Source organism: Gopherus flavomarginatus, chromosome 9, assembly GCF_025201925.1.
Source record: "Gopherus flavomarginatus isolate rGopFla2 chromosome 9, rGopFla2.mat.asm, whole genome shotgun sequence".
Classification (NCBI taxonomy): domain Eukaryota; kingdom Metazoa; phylum Chordata; order Testudines; family Testudinidae; genus Gopherus; species Gopherus flavomarginatus.
Genome location: NC_066625.1, coordinates 5147131 through 5164177, shown reverse-complemented (window position 1 = coordinate 5164177; position 17047 = coordinate 5147131). Strand labels below are relative to the sequence as shown.

Sequence of the window (17047 nt, the reverse complement as noted above, 5' to 3'; positions counted from 1 at the left end):
ATGCCCTGTGCAGCCTCCAAATGTGTTTTGCTTGACTGATGAATACTTCTTTCCGCACTTTTAAAAAATCTACTTTTCCATCGACTGCCAGGGCGGTCAGAAAACAGATGCTCTCTTAGCCTCTCTAATAAGCTGTGGAGCAAAAGGAACAAGAGTTGGTGGGGTTAGGGTGAAGCAATGCTTGGGGGCTGTTGTCATGAAATGTTTTCATTGCTGAGAATAACTTGGGGAATCAACCAAAAGTTCCTTGTTTTCATCGCAAACTGTTTTCTTAAGGAGGAAAAAGAATCAGTGTTTTATAGCATGACTCCAAGGATATGTGTCCGCCCAGGTGGAGCTAGGTCACAAGAAAGAAGAGTAGCCATGGTGGTGGGACAGGCAAGCTGCTCAATTATGTACCTAGGGTTTTAGACGAGGTTAACCTCTCCTGCTCACACTGCCACCGCCTCACATCTATTTTTATCACACTCGCTTGGTCAGAGCTAGCACTAGTGTGTCCACCTGTGCTGGAAATCACAGCTCCAGCTCCAGTGTAGGCCTACTCTATGGCAGATGTTCTGCAACTCAGGTCCATTGAGCACTGGCTGGTTAGAAGGTGGTGGCTCCTCCTCCTAACTTGCACTGAAAGGAGCTAAAAATGTATCGCTACTTTCCTAATGTTGCTTTACCATGTAAGCAACTTCTGCAGTTGCCGGGTGGATCGTCTGTGATTGTGCATAGGAGTGAAGGAGCTTGGTGTGACCGTGAACGGGAAAGGAAGAGGAGACAGGTCAATGGCAAATAGAAGGGAAGTTAGAAGCCCAGCAATGTGAGTTGGACAGGAAGTGTCCTCAGGACAATCTCTGTATTTAGCTGTGGTCCACAGTGTGAAGGCTTTTGAGAACCCTTGCTCTGGGGGATTACGAATGGGATCTGGGGCGTTTCTCCTCTAGGTCCTCACTGCCTAGGTTGGATCCAAAGCCATTGCTTCCTGATGGATATTGGTGGGGCTTGGGCTAGTTCCTAGAAGATGAGTGTCCATATTGCAAACATCACTGTGGTAGTGTTGGCACATATTTGCCTCGAACTTCCTTCTAACTGCCCTGTGTGCTTTATTTTATTCAAAGGTGGATCAGAGGAGAGCACTTCAAGTACAAATTTAGCCAACCTGGAGGCAAACATGCCAGCGACGGGAAATGGTGGATTCGAAAGAGAATCGGGCCGTACTTTCCACCTGTCAATCTTCAGGGGCTGAAGAAGTTTTACGAAGCGAGGGACTGGCCGTACCCAAAGCAGAATTAACAAGAGGAGAGTAATAAACATTGACCAAGAACAACCAGTGTCCTTAGAGTTTATAATTCTCCTTTCCAACGTTTTTTTTAAATGTGTCTCTTTAATACTCATTTTATTCTAAAGTCATCAAGCCAGGCTGTCTGTCTCCTATGTCTGTCTGTACCTATCTTTCTGTTTGCCCAGCCTTCTTTCTATCTCTCTTCCTATCTACACATCTACCTGTCTAATTATCTGACCTGTTTTATCTAGCTGATCTGTTGGAAATAATCCAACCAAACTGCCCACTCAAAAGCTCAACCAGATTTTGAACAAATAGAGATTTGGAGGGATAATGGCAGTTTCAGATTGGGCAACAGACATTTGAGAATTTTTGTATAATGGGCCATGTAATTCTGATGACTGGAATGTGGGCTGATCTAAAATCGAGGCAGGTGAAAAACTCACATACACACCCAAAATGACACAATTTTAAAATTTCTGAAATATTATCTGAAGACAAAATTCCACCTGCTTTTTCACATCTCTCTACTTTGCAAAGTGTCAGGGTCAAATTCTACGCTGTTATACTGATTTAAATCCTGATCGCTACCTCTGTAACTGAGGACAGATTTTAACTTTAGGACTATGTAACACATGTATTAGAAAGATTTCAGTATAGAGGCAGGAAGTGATACCGAGTGAGGTGTAATTCCAGTATCAGTTGATGGTTTTGGTGTTCTCTCATATACCAATTACAATGAACATGTGTGCAATATTTCCAGAGGTTTTCCTGTGGAGCCCTGTTGTTCTAAATAATCCAGCTTCCCTGCCTGGAGTGAGCTCTCTTAGCTAACAGTCAGCTTGCCCCCAACTTAATATAGAACACACTGCATTCTTGTTTGGCCTGGGCACAGGTTTAGAAAGATGGAAGCTTTTAAATTGTGAGAAGGCTTAAGTGTTTTCCTTCAAAAGGGGCTTATGCTGACTCTTGACTTCCTAGTGGGAGGACTCCAGACATTTTGCTGCAATGCTGAATACAAGGGGAACTGTAATATTTCCTTCAGCACTTCCTACTTCTGCACAGATTTTCTTCCTCTGAGCAAAAGTCTAGTCCTATGAAGGATAAGTTTATTAACACCATTGGAGTTATAAAACCAACAGCCTGAGATAATAACACAGAAGATAATCTTGTATTGGATTTTCTCACTAAAGATAATCCTGTCATGGGACACTCTTTACACTCCCATTGTAACTATTCTGGAGACTCTTTGAAGGCACAGAGGGGTTGGTTTTGCCCTTCCATCGTAGGGGTCTGCAGTCCCTACCTCTTGTCCATTATACCCTTTGCGTCAAAGCCTGATGCTTTTGCTTTGTTCTCCTATATCATGGCTGGTCTGCAACTGATCTGAAAAAAATGATCCATTTTAGTTCAATCAGAAGTTATGGGCTTAATGCACGGAACACTAGGTGAAGTTCTCCAGCCTGTGTTATTCAGGCGGTCAGTCTAGATGATCCTAATGGTCCTTCTGGCCTGGGAATCTTGGGTTCTTTGAAAGGGCCAGTGGATTTCCTACTCTTAAGTGTGACTTTGACATTCGTGTCCCTCCCCCACTCAAGTATTTAACACCATGATGACTTCAGGTAGCTTGACCAGGACAGGTGGGGAGGAGGGAAATGGAATAGCTCCTCCTCTGTCAGGGAATGCCAGTCAGAAAGAGTTTCTTTGCTAATGAGACATGCAGAACTCTATGGGATCTCTCCAGGCAATAGCGAGCAGTCAGTGGGTACATTAGCTGAAACTGGAGTTGGAGGAGCAGTTCTTGCACCAGCTACCAAGGAAGGGGTGCTACTTTCCCCTCCTCCTCTGCTCCTCATTACTTTAATGCCTGCTAGCAATTATCAGACCAGACCAATTTTCCCTGGGGCCAACCATCCTTCTCAGCTCTGAACACATCGCATGGTTCATAGGTCACAACACTGATCCAACTTGCTAGTGTGCAGGACCTGTGCGCGGAGACGTGAGTTGTGTGTGGTGATGTAGCTGCCCTTGATTCCGTCAGAGTTGCTGTGTAGTGGCTGTATCGTTCTGCCCTGGGGTTCAGTGACTGGGGATGTCGCTGTAAAGTGATGTTCCGCAGAGATCCCTTGGAAGGTCAACTGTATAATAAACAAACATGCAAATTACAGTTTGGTCTTTGATGTTGGTAGGCCATCACTGTGGGCGCTGCTGAGTCTAGTACTCGGTAACTTTAAAATGTCATGTTGGAGACCCTCGGCCCCCTCGTCTGCCAGCTTAGCCCTTTCCCCTCTGTCCCCTGCAGCATGTCATTCTGGCTAAGTCAGGTTGAGTTCATCCCCTACTGGACCTTGTCAGTGCCATTCCCAACTCCACAGAATGGTCATGGCCGAGAGATTCCAGACTTGGAGCATTGGGTCTGCACCCTCAGAGCAAGAACCAGAACTAAAGTGTTGGGTTCTAAACACCTTACAGCAGCATGTTGATTGACCACTGGACACTGTCAAAGCTGCTTTATTCCATATCTACCTAGCCTTATGCTACCTGCTCCTACCCACTGTAGAAAAAGCGGTCTCTGGCTTCCTCCCATAGATTTAATGACCAGGTCTGATTACGTCTGTCTGTCTGTCTGTCTTAACTGAGTGTTGTTAATCCATCACAAGAGACATTTCCAAGTGACTAGGTTTGTTAACACTCAGTATTGTCGTCCGTTATCTAGATTCATTTTCTGAATCAGAGAAAAGGCTGGGACTGGGAAATACTTAGGCATTAAAACGATAAGGACTAAAGAAAACCATAAAATGGATTAGTTTAGATTAATCCTCATCAATCCCCCTCGAAAAATGTTTCGCACCTTCTCCTCTTTGATTTAGACCTTCATCTATCACATCCTTCAACATGGTTCCAGCTCAAGCCAGTTTATACTACAATGTGGCTGGTTGGCTGGTGTGGACAAATCACAGAAGAGGAAGTAGAAAATAGAACAGGGTTGTGTTGGGGATGAGCATCTTCAGAAAAAGAAAACTATTTGAAATTGGCCTTTATACTCATGAATTGCTGGTTATCTAACTATGATGAACAGAATACAAGTTTAAAAAAACCCAACCTAATTAAACAAATTACCCAAATTAGCCAATAGTTTTGTATTGGGTATTCAAAATGCCAGCAGTTTGCTGAGGAACCATAAATTGCTAACAAGTACTGCACAGTGGCCAGTCCTCGTGGGCTCACAGTCATAGCTCACAGGTAGGACTAGAGTGTCAGAACAAGCATAACATTGTGCTTTTGCTTTTTGCAATATAGGCCCAGCCTGCAAGCAGTTTCCTCACTTCCTGTGCTGGCAGAGATGATGTAAAAAGCCACGTTTTGATCAGATGAGCCTTGTTACGGGGCTGCTATGGAGCGTTGCTCTCCTGGGTTAGCAGGATACGGTGGGGTTTTTAAAAGGCTATTGCAGTCAACAAGTCTGACGCCAGCTTCACCAAGTTTAAACCGGTTTTGTTTGAACGTATCCTGGCCCTGCAGGCCGGGCTGGCTGTACTCCTTTCCTGTTTAACCTGAGATTTTATAACTGGTTCTTTTTCGGAGGGAGGCACCCCTCCCCCACTGCTGAGATCCAGGAGGCAGGGTGGTCAGCCAGAGCGGTCAGCCACTCAGCGGGTGTGAATGAGTCAGAGGTGCTGAGAGCCTTTAACTCCCACTAGCTTAGGAGTACTCAGCATCTGACATCTGCCTGACATCTGCACTTTAGAATTCTTCTCAAGTGTCTGGAGTGCACCTGGCAGTGAGCACCAGGAGCCAGCCCTGCCTGCCACAAGCCCAGGTCTGCCAGGGCCTCTTGCAAGATAAGCTCTGAGCGCAGAAAAGAGCAAAAAATGGACAGACTGAAAAAGCTGGAGGAACAAACAACCGAATGCACCTTTAAGACGCCAGGACCAGATGACTCAGTGGACTGGACATGAGCTATAGATCTTCCTACGTGTTGGTCACGGGTTCAAACTCAAGCGACACCGACGGCTGCATGGGGCCTGTGGGAAATTAGTTGATCTCAGGCCAGTGGGCCAGCAACGTCCAGATGACAAACACTAGAACTGATTGGAATCCATGTAGGCAGAGAGGCCATGGCTGACCAGACCCCAGAGAATAAGAGTCTCTCGAGGTGAGGTCAGTGTTAAGGGTGGCAGTGATATGGGGAGGGTCAAAGTGCCATTCAGTTCCTACTAGTGCAGCACCTCCTGCTGGCACAGAATTCCCTGCTGTTGTTGAGAAATAAAAATGTCAGTATCCAGACCAGGATAAGAAAATGAGCAAGGAAAAGCACTACTGTAAATCTCTGGCCATTTGTCCTGCAGAATGTGTGTGGTTGGGTGGGCGCACACATACACATACACACACACACACGCAAAGGCAGAAGGCTGCAGCCTACGTGGATGGTGCAGGTCTTTCCCAGAGACTCACTGAGATCTCAAAACATTTCCATCTTGTGACAAGTGAGACCAAATGAACTCCATAAAGAGCAGATTTCTAGACAGAGATTAAGGGAAACAGCCCTTCAATAATCACGGAGGCTTCACTCTGTTTGGAAACGAAGGGTTAAAAAAAGCAAGCATGCAACATGTCCAAGAACGAAATAAAACAGCTGTGCATTTCCTCAGGTGGGCCGCACGCGCCCCGGGGAGGCGCCTCAGCTCCAGCTTCCAAACCGACAGATAATAAATAAGGGGAACTCTGGGTTTCGCACAGTCCGTTTGTGTCTAAAGGAATGTTTGGCGTCGTGTCTCGGTGATGTAAAATCGTGACGGCTTCCATGAGCTCCTGTGCCCCATCCGCAACATTACTCAGCTTCTTCTCCCTTTTCCTTGGCTCCCCGAGCCCTCCCTCCCGTTTCAGCTGCCTGGCGTCCCCTTTCTGGGAAAGACGCTTCACTTCTTCTGCAAAACCAATTATCCTCTCAAGTGAACTCAGGGTCCTGGAGGAAGGAGCCTCGCAGCTGTGGAGTGTTGTGTTTTGTCCCATGCTCAGTTCCCACTGGCTCAGTAGTGAGGAGGTGGGGGAGACAGACAGACAGACAGACAAGAGCTCAAACCACTGCAGAGTCTAGCTGGGAAACGGAAGCATTCCAGACAAATAGTGATCATTCTCCAAACAGCAGTGCAAGGGCTATAAAAATACTGCTCTTCCTTCCCCATTGCCTATAAATTCGAGAGGGCACTTGCAGAGGGCTCTTTTTTTCCTTCCAAGTCCCTTTGTTTGGGGATTGTCAAAGGAAGTAATATAGACCCTCCCATGGCTATGTGCAGACATGACAAGTTACAGGTGGGAGGTGATCTGGGACTATCCCCAGTCGGGGGGAGAGAAACAAATGCTGAATGTTTTAAGGAATGATAGACTATCAGGGTTGGAAGGGACCTCAGGAGGTCATCTGGTCCAAATCCTTGCTCAAAGCAGGACCAGTCCCCAGACAGATTTTTACCCAACTTCCTTAAGTGGCCCTTTCAAGGATTGAGCTCACTACCCTGGGTTTAGTAGGCCAATGCTCAAACCACTGAAAGTACTCCCCTGGAAGTAGTGGAAGGGTTGGAAGTCAGAGGGCCGGCTTATGTGTGCAAGGGTTTGGATGTCTGTGTGAGGCGACATGGGGGTACAGTTTAAATGTGAGGGTGGGTTTGTTGGGGGTGGGGGGTGGGGTTGCTTGCACGTCCAGTGTGTGTGTCCAAGTGGCTGCATATGTGGGATTTTTTTTATTTCTAAATTGTACCATTGCTTAATCTCTGAACACTTGGGCATCAGGTTAAATACATGTATTTCACTGATCGATGTCCGTCTAAATTGGCTTCCACCCCCAGACGAAATACTCTTGGAGAATTAGTGGTGCTGGTTGATGGAGTATTCAGAGACAATTGCTGGAATTATGAACCACCCCCTATCAACTGAACTATGTTGGTGCCCCCTCATTAGTAGCTGTTTCTGACATTCAGGGAGAGGTTTCCTGTTGACATGAATATCTGAAGGCTCAAACGGGTGTTTGTTGCCCTCCCAGGCAAAGGGTCCATGTGTGAGAAGAAGATTGTTCACCGTTTGTTATGTCATTGGTTATGCTCCGCCACTCCAGGCGTATAAACAGGATCATGTGACTTAGGGGGCCAGATTAGTGAATGGTCAAGTTGAAAAGTTCCAGAATAGGCTTTGTCCAAGCTAGCTGGCGAATTGAATGAATAAAAGGTCAAATCCTGTCTCCTATCACGAAAGATGCCTTGCAGTTAATAACATAAAAACCATGTTGCATTAAAAAGACATTAACCATCTGACTTCAAACCCCAGACACAAGGTAATTCTGAGTTAAGGATACAGTGGCTCTCTCTGAGAGGCCTCCGAACAGAAGATGACCTCACTGCAACCAGAACTTGCTCCTGTTGTGCTGGTATTACTGGAGGTTTGGAGATGCAAGCTTGTCTGCTAGTGGAAAGTTAGATAAGCTGTGAACTACGTGGGGCCCAATCTTGCTGCTGCTGAAGTCTGACAGGGTTTTAGACTTGGCTCCAGTGGAAGCAGGATCAGACCGTAAATTAGAAGGTAAAGCTAAGCTCAATGCCAACCAACTCTTTACTTTAGACATTAGGACTCTGATTTCAGCTCGGGACTAAGCAGCAAGGACAGATCAGTTCAGAAGGGACAAAGGCACCTGTTTACATCCACACACTGTCGGTCAGCAGAGGGTTGTTACAAAGGGGCTGAGTAGAATATACAGATTGTTTATTACTAGAATATTGGAAGGATCTGAAAAGCAGTTTTCAAAGGATCTATGTACAGCCCACTGAAATGCAGCCACTTCTGGGGCAAATGCCAAATAGTGCTGAGCACATTGTGCAACAGCAGAGAGAGGGGCTTAGGTTGGGCTAAGGCCATTGGCACACACTCATATGTGAAAATGCCAGGGGAAACTTAATGTCCTTGCAGAGCACTGACTCAATCAAATAGAAAAAAAAAATGAAGGTGAGTCAGGAGTTACGGTCCATTAGTTCTTCAGCCATTCTGAGGAAGACATCAACAAGTCAGTAAAATGTTGGGGGTGGGGCATGTCCGCCACAACCCATCCAATGGTTGCATCTGCAGTGCAGGGCAGGCAGGACCTCGCTTTGCAGTGCAGAATGTTTTATCCCTTCAGGGCTATTTCTGTCTTCTGCAAGAAATTAAATTGTTTGGCTGGCAGCTGGAAAGTCCAGTACGGTGCATGGTCATATTCCAACCAAGGACTACTAGGCTCCAAACAATGTATAGGGACATCCAGCCTGTAAACAAAGTTTATGGCTTCATTGTGGTCTCATGAATAGTTGCCATATTTCTAAACCAATGTTCTTCTGCTTACTCGAGGAACAAGAGAAGAACATTTTGTTCCTATTCCCATGGAAAGGCACATGGGTGAGCACTGAGATGCTGCATGTCACTCTCATCGTCTTACTTTTTAGTTGGCTGAATCACTGAGAAAACTAAGAGAAGGGCTAGATCCTCGGCTGGTGTAAACTGGTATCACTCCATTGCAGCCAGTGGTGCTATGCCAGTTTGCTCCAGCAGAGGTTCTGGCCCAATGTCTCCCTCCCAAGAAGAGAAAACAAAAAGCTAAGGTTAAATGACAAACGCGTTCTCCCCCTTATGTGGGCCATTGTTCATTTCTCGATTTGCCTGGGAGATACCACAGCTGCTTCTTTGCAAAGCAATACAATCCTCAAGCTTTTTTTTTTCAGAAATGTAACTTCACACAGAGCTCCTGCCATCTATACAGGGACAGGAGCTGCCTGTACTTATCGCATTGCCAGATGTTATTTGGAGTGTCATGTTTTTACTTGCACAAGGCAAGTTTTATGTTGCTGAGGTCAAATGTATATTGCAAGCAGGGCATCTATCTCAACCAGCTGTCACATGCCCTTCAGCCGGGCATTTGGGCAGCTTCGAGGTTGTTTGTTTTTCTTTGTAGGAGGAGGTAAATCATAAACCCCACACACCATGCAAAATCCTCTTCTTTAGCTGACAGGCTGATGAAGTATCCTATGAATACCAAATCAAGGGTTCTTGCACCTTCCAAAAGATTGTGACAACTACATTCATGTTAAGCTTGGCTTACATTGAAGAACCCCAGGGAGTTTCTTAGCTAGTGTGAGGTCCACTCCTATCTGTCTGTCTCTCTCTCTCACTCTCATCAGTCCATTACCTGTGTCTAGTGCAGACCCCGGCGAGTGTTAGCTTCCTAGGTTGGTGAGTGAATTCAGTCTCACCTCCAAGCTGTCACTCTCACTTCACGATAAACATGTCTGCAGAGCATTTGTTTCCAGGCTTCGCTGTGCATTTAAAAATGGACTATCACCCCCTGGCCACTCCACTTTATACCTCCCATCATCTTTGCAGATGTAATGCAAACAAGATGTCCTCAGGAAAGCATTCTTCAGCAGACCCCTATCTGTCTCTTTGATTGACGGTAAGACATCTAAGCAAGAGTTACAGCGGCAGATGTGTTAGAGGGTTCTGGGTCAGGGCGCGTGATGGGAGCCTTGCCTACTGGCAGACTATATATCCTGGAATGTAATTCTTATAAAATTTCTCATATGATGAAGCCCCTTTGTTCTGAGTGACTGACGTGTCCCACAGGCATTGTGCTCCTAGACTGGTCACAAGCTGCCTCTTGGGTTGGTTACTAGCCCAGCCCCCTCCTTTTAATTGATTTCTTTTGGTTTCCAACCTCTGGGTCAGGGATAATGGAACACAGACCATCATTTGCATTCCTGTTTGCTGTGCATTGTGCTTGTTAAGCCTTTAAAAAACACACACAACATTTCTGTTGCACTTGGGTGTAGTGGCTGGAAGATGATATAGATTCAAAGGCAAGGCTGAAGGAGGAGTTAGATTAGATTAGAAATGCTTCCCCTGGACCAAATAATAATAAGAAGAAAATAAATAATTATTTGAAGGTTTGCAGGAAATCTGAACCATGTTGTGTTACCTGTGGCTAAACGTGTTCTTGAGAGGCTCTTTTTTTAGCACCAGATACACTGTAAATATAAACTTGTGGCGCACCCAGTTGAGTGTGACATAAATGGATTTGAAAGAAAACTCAGTGCTCTCTGCCAAATTTCTTCTTCCGAGGTTTTGGAGACTAGGAAGAGGACACCCATGTAGTGCCAAGCAATCAGGATTAGGTTGGACATACAATACGGCAGCTTTCAGATAGGGGCTCTGTCAGTCAAAAAAGACATTGGTTAAAAGAGTCTCCCGTGATAACTCTGTTATCTTTTTCATGTCTTACTGGTTCGTCTAGGGATCTAATTGATCCTCCTTTTTTTCTTGAGGCCCAAATGGGTCTATCAAAGATTTCTTCTAGAAGTTAATGATGGAAGAGGAAGACTTTGCAGGCCACATTGACCATCACTGGGATATAAATGTGTGGGTCTCAAGGAGGGTTTGGTTCGCTCTAGATTTAAACAACTTGGGTAGTGAGGCTTCCATCAGGTCCTTGAGGAAAGGATTTCACCATCTCATATATCTCAGCAGGGATTTCCAAACAGGAGAAGAGTGGCAAATTGTCAGCAGTGAGGGCCATTCACCATTGGAATAGATTAGCAAGACATGATGGATTTGTCATCATTTGGAGTCTTAAAATCAAGATTATCTTTCCACAAGATATGCTCTAGCCCAACCAATAGGGTCTGGATGCAAGGGTCACTGGGTGGGATTCTCTGGCTTGTGTCATGCCGGAGCTCAGACTAGATGATCATAATGGTCATGTCTGGCCTTAATCTCTATGAATAAATTGTGTATATTAAAGTAAGATTGTACAAGTGCATGGGTCTGAGAGAGTGCGTGACATAAAGCAAGTGTGAGAGCGAGTGACAGAGATTTGGTGATGTGTACAGAGCCAGTGCCTCAGATAGGTGTGCGCGTGCATCTCCCAGGCTCTGCCTGGCATGCCAATCTGCATCCCTACCAGGAATTTTTGAAAGCAGATTTCTACTCTTTTGAGAACTGCTCTTGGAAATGTGTGCGTATGGCAATGCGAGTGCTAGCCCTCACCCGATTTGTGGCCTTGGTGACGGCCAGGCCATCCCAGCAGCCTAATCTGTAATGAGCTGGATTGTTGGCTGCTGTCTGTTTTTACAAGTAATGAAGGGTAATTGTGTCACGCGGCCCCTCAAAATGCATTCTGCACATGTTCCCTTTGGAACACTGGTGCTCTCCGGGCACACTGCATTCTTTGCTGCTGAAACCTGAGTGCTCCGGCATATTCAATATTCACTCTGAGATGGCCGCCTGCAGAAAACCTTAAACCCTCCTGCTTGGAAGCTTTCCACCTGCTTCCAGCCCAGTGACTCTTCTACACTCGCGTCAAGCGTCTCGACACTCTGGGTGTTTGTTCGTGAAGATAGATGTTATCTGTGTTAGCTTGGGATGATGCTTGCATGTCCTATGGAAGGTTGTGGCACGTGATTCAAATATCCAATGTGATTTCCCACACTAGATTGCTTTCTCAGATTCCCCACAGTCATTTTAGACAGTAGGGAACATTTTTTATACAAAGATGAAAGCTTGGGGGTTGTACAGAACTCCTACATATTCTTGTAAGATGATGGATCAGATACCTCCTGATGTTGACGTGTAACCTTCTCCTTAAGGGACACCAGCCCCCGGCGTTGTCTGGTCCAGGTGTAACAACATTCTCCTTCCCTGCAAGTATCATAAGAACACTTTAGCATGTGAACATAGCGGGTGGCAGCTCTCCCTTCCCCAGCCAGTGGACAATGTAATTTTCCTCTTTGCTACGAAACTGCTGACAAAATGCTGTGCGTCCACCTCTCTCCTCTACACGTGTGCTCGTGCACATACCCCCCGCTTAATATCTTAAGCCAGTGGTTCTCAACCAAGGGTACCTGTACTCTGGGGTTCTCAGAGGTCTTCTAGGGGGTACATCAACTCATCTAGAGATTTGCCTAGTTTTACAACAGGTTACAGAAAAAGCACTAGCGAAGTCAGTACAAACTAAAATTTCATGCAGAGAATGACATGTTTATACTGCTCTACATACTATGCACTGAAATGTAAGTATCATCTTTATATTCCAGCTGATTTATTTTATAATTATATGGTAAAAATGAGAACGCCAGCAATTTTCAGCAGTAGTGTGCTGTGACACTTCTATATTTTTGCATCTGATTTTGTAAGCAAGTTTTTCTTAAGTGAGAAGAAACTTGGGGCGATGCAAGAGAAATCAGACTCCGGAAAGGGGTACAGTGGTCTGACAAGGTTGAGGGCCACTGTCTTAAGCCAACCTCTGCATATTGGGAGTCAGGAGTGAGCTTTCCTTTGAGGGCAGTTTATTCCATAACAACCAACAGCAAGGATTGGTTTTGTTCATCTTTCTCTTAAGCCGCTGGTAGCAGCCAAAGTCAGAGAGGAGATAGTGAGCTAGTCGGACTCCCCCGGTCTGAGCCAGTGCAGGAGTGTCTCTGTCTATGTTCTTCCTGCCGCAAACTGCAAATCAAATCATGTTAAAGTTCTGCAGAGGATCAGTTCTTAGGCGTGTATTCCAGGGCCGCTAATGATAGCTCACAATCTCTGACCTCCTTGTCATCTCTCTCTAAGGGAAGATATTTGTGCCTTCCATGCAGAGATCACGGTGCTGCATCTGTTGGAGCAGCAGCTCTGTAGCTCCGGGCTGCAGAGGGTTCCACTTTAAACCCCTTTTAGCCAGGATTTGTTTCTAAGACGCTGAAATCAGAACAAGGAGACATCATGTGGTGCAGTCTTGGCGCCATTTCCATCTCCCCCTTCCCCTCCCCTGCATGAGATGGTCCCTTTCTTCTCGGCTGGCAGATGCCCCTGCTGAAGAGGACTGGCAGGCTCCTTACTGCAGGTGTTCAGCCCTGCATTCTCCCACTTCATCTCTTACCACCAGCTGCCTTCTTGCCTGCCTCACCTTCCCTTGAAAGCAGCTGTGATTCCTCAGCTGGCCTGTGGCCCAGAGGGGAATGGGGCACGGAAGGAAGAGGAGGACCAGGGGCCAGATTAAGGCATAGGCAACTGAGGCACATGCTTAGGGCCCAGTTGGGAAGGGAGGGAGCAGCTGCCATGAACACCGGTCAAACCACACAACCAGCTGAAGCTTTTCTGCTGCCAGCCTGGCACTGGATGGGGACCGGCATGGGACAGCCAGCCGGGAGAGGGGCAGTGGGGAGCCCAGGGAGGGGCAGACACAAGGGGGTTAAGGCAGTGTCTGTGCTGTGGGACCCAATCACTGACTGGCCTGGATAGGAGAGGGTTAACTAAGCCACATGCATGTATGTTTGCTTAGTGCCCCATGATGGGTTAATCTGGCCATGATGCCAGTGCCACTGATCTAGCTGAAAAAAGGACGGCCAGGATATGTGGAGCAGGTGACTGCATCACTGAGGCCTACGAAGAGGTCAGTTCTGTCCATACTTAGCCTCCAGTGGTTCAGAGCTGGTGTTTATCAGTCCATTGTACCCTACGGTGACAACAAAGCCAATCCAGGAGTGTCCTTTATCGGCATGTGGCAGTCACAGTGCGTCAAAAGTACAGTCCCTCCTAGGCAGCTCCACTGAATCCCTATGTATGGCTGTGAGCTTGTCCGGTCTGACAAGCTAAGCTGGGCTTGCTCACTGTGTAGACGAGAGATGTCCCGGGGGAAGTCGGGGTGCTGCAGGCAGCGGTAGTGCTGAGCTAGCAGCTGGTGAGAAGCAAGCCAATGAGCGGAGAGGACTCATCTCACAGCTAGAAGCTCAGAGAAGAGATCAAGCTCATAGCACCCCGGACGGATACCCAGGCACTTCGGCAGGAATAGAGGTGTGAACTCGAAATCAGCTCAACTCTCTTCGTTTCACTGTTACTTGTTCTCCCTACACTGACTCCCAGCACAGTCCTGGCTAACGCTTAGATTATGCACTCTCTGGGGCTCTTGTTACTCGTTTATACAGCACTGTAATGGGGCCAGCTTCCCCTGTCCGATCGTGAGTCTGCTGCCTCAGTTTCCCCTTCTCAGCACCTTGAAGAATGCACGTTGATGCATAGGTTTGAGTACGCCTCCTTCGTGTGGTGTGGTTTGTGTAATCAAACAAGACAGTTAAACTCAATCAAAGCTTCCGCTCCTGCTCCCGGCAGGTCTCTCCCACCAGGCCTTTTACCCATGTGGTGCAAAGAGTCCCCTCCCCTGATCTGCACTGGCTCCCTCATGAAGAAACTACCACATCTGGGTTGTCATCACATCATGCTTGGTCACCTGACCAGCCTCCCCCGCTGCGCCCGCACCCCCAAGGCAGAGCCCTGAACTAGGATGCAGAAACTCACTTGTGCTCCAAGACCAGCCATGATTCCTAGCACAGTGGGGTTCTGAGCTTTATTTGGTGCTGCCGTGTGCTAATAGGTTAATGCTAGGGATCAGGTCAAACTAGCCTCCGTAACACATCCCTGGCTTTTTCAGTAGGATACAACGTTCTTCATCATTTTCCCTTTGCTGCCTTAAACTTCGACATGGGTTGCTGTGCACTGTGAAGACACATCCACCTCCCTCTCCAGAGGTGGCTGCATTCCGATGGGGCGTGATGTGATTACTGCGTGATGTGATTTATAATGCACGTGTGATCCTTCTGCATGAAAGGCGCTATAGAAACGTACAATCCTGCTGTCATTTATATGGAATACAAACGGCCTATGTGTGGGCTAGATGAATTTCAGCTCACCCATTCCACACCAAGGAAAGCTAAGTGCATCTGTACCTGCATAACTTAGGCAAGGAAGGAAATTTGAACTTGAGTGAGTTGGAATGCGAGCTGTCCAAGTCAGAGTGAACATGTGGGGGGCTGAGGTTGGATTGTGCCATTTAGTTGCCTCCAGAGCTGCTAAATTCTTAAATTGCATGTAACTTCTCGGCTTTGACCTTATTAAAAATAAAGCACAAGGGCCTTCAAGTTTTTATACATCATTTACCTGTTGAAGTCTCTGCTAAGAAAGCTGTCCCTGGGGGGTAAAATGAAAATGTGTGCTGCGTGTTAATAATACGTAACATGTTTACCTTCCCATAGGAATTCAAGACTCAGCTAGAAAATCTTTAACAAATGAAATTATATTTGAACATACTGTTTCCAAACGTAGAAAACGTTGTTTGTTAGGACAGCTTTGAACTTTCTTCTTGGATTAGGAATGGCAGGTTAATGTTACATGCAAATGTTTTGAACTACAGCTGGATAAATGAGTTAATGCCCTCTGTTTTTTTTCTGTTTGTCACAATTTATGTATTTGTATTGCAGTAGCACCTAAAGTGCACACCACGCTTGGGATCCCATTGCGCCAGGCACTGGACATACAGTGAAAGACAGTCCCAGCCCGAGGGGACTTAATATCTAAGGTCTTGTATCATCAACCCCAAGTGTTGAAACACATCATGAGTCAGGTCCCCTGAAAAACATGAGATTTGTCTTTAAAAAACATGTGATTTAAAAGAATAATAATAGTTTTGGTTCTTTTTATTTGCTTTTTTGTTTTTTAGGGTTCAAGCAGGGTCACATTATCATACTTTTCTCTGCAACCATGAGTGTGGTAAGTTATTGGGTGGGGTTCTTTTTATTTGCTTGCTTGTTTTAATGAAAGCTGAGATTCTCCTATGATCACAGGATTCCAGGAGCTGGGGCTTTTCTAAAAAACATTTAACGTTGTGATTTCTGCCAAAGTCAAGGTGTATTCACAGGGTATAAAATGAAGCATACGCAAACCCCGCCCAGGCTGGAAAGGGTTAATGAATGGTGCAGCGCACCATCAGCCCCACCTGCTACACCTGCAGTGGGTGTCCAGCCTGTAGGAAGGGGCGGGAAAGAGGAATGCTTGCTTGCTTGTGGCTGGCTGGGGAAGGAGAGCAGGCCAATGGCCCTGGTGTGGGGCAAGAAGCCTCTCTGGAGCCAGGGGCTGAGTGACACTACAGCTGGTCAGAGCCTCCCTGGAGGGAAGGCTGACCTGACATTCAAACTTATTTGGGTTTATCAGGGATCTGCTGATGGTGGTTAAGCCAGGCATGGCTGGGAGTGCCCCAGCTGAAGGGGAAGGAGGCAGGGACTGAGAGCTGAGCCCAGCTGGGATAAAGTCTCCTTATTTCGTGTTTGTTTTGAGGACTGTGACTTTGGAATCTGCGACCTCATAAAACGTGTGTGCGCGGGGGGGGGGGGTGAACTTTCATAGAGACCTGGGCAGAGAAACTGAGGCAGAGCAACTGCAGCACTGGACCTCCCTACGAAGAGGGGCAAAGGGGGCAAAGGCTTGACAACAGTATGACTTTGCAGGATGGAGGCTTAAATAGACAAGACAGACGGAGCAATAGTACCCCTCCTCCCTAGATGGAAGGAGGGTCCTGAAGCTTTCTCTGCTATAATACGGGGCCATGGTATGGACAAAGTTGAGGTCTGCTCATCTATAGTATACAGCAAAGAATTCAGCTTTGTTACCTGAACGTAGGTATAACAAAAAGCAGCCTGTGAAGATGCATGCATTAACATTGGGAAAATGCCTTTTTATGGCCCCACCTGAAAAGTACTATATGCTAGTCTTTCCAAAGAATATTATTTCTCATTTGGATTATTCATAATATGCATTGAGTTGTTTTAAAATAATCTTGCTCTATTCCACAAGTGCCAGCAATATATATCTATCTATCTTTTCACATCGCTCCTCAACTCTAAGCTGCTTTTCAAAGCTGGACTTGCTTTGACACGCATCCTTCCCAGTGGATGAATT

At 46.4% G+C, this 17047-nt stretch overlaps 1 protein-coding gene across 2 annotated transcripts in view; it reads left to right on the top strand.

Moving 5' to 3' along the window:
• The window catches only part of LMF1 (lipase maturation factor 1), a 335172-nt gene extending 333857 nt beyond the window's left edge, over positions 1–1315 (top strand). For both annotated transcript variants that reach the window (XM_050967272.1, XM_050967273.1), the window contains one exon: positions 1107–1315. In XM_050967272.1, the coding sequence (XP_050823229.1) occupies positions 1107–1281 (175 nt within the window). In that variant the 3' untranslated portion in view covers positions 1282–1315. The remainder of the gene's footprint in view (positions 1–1106) is intronic.
• Positions 1316–17047: the final 15732 nt, after the last annotated feature.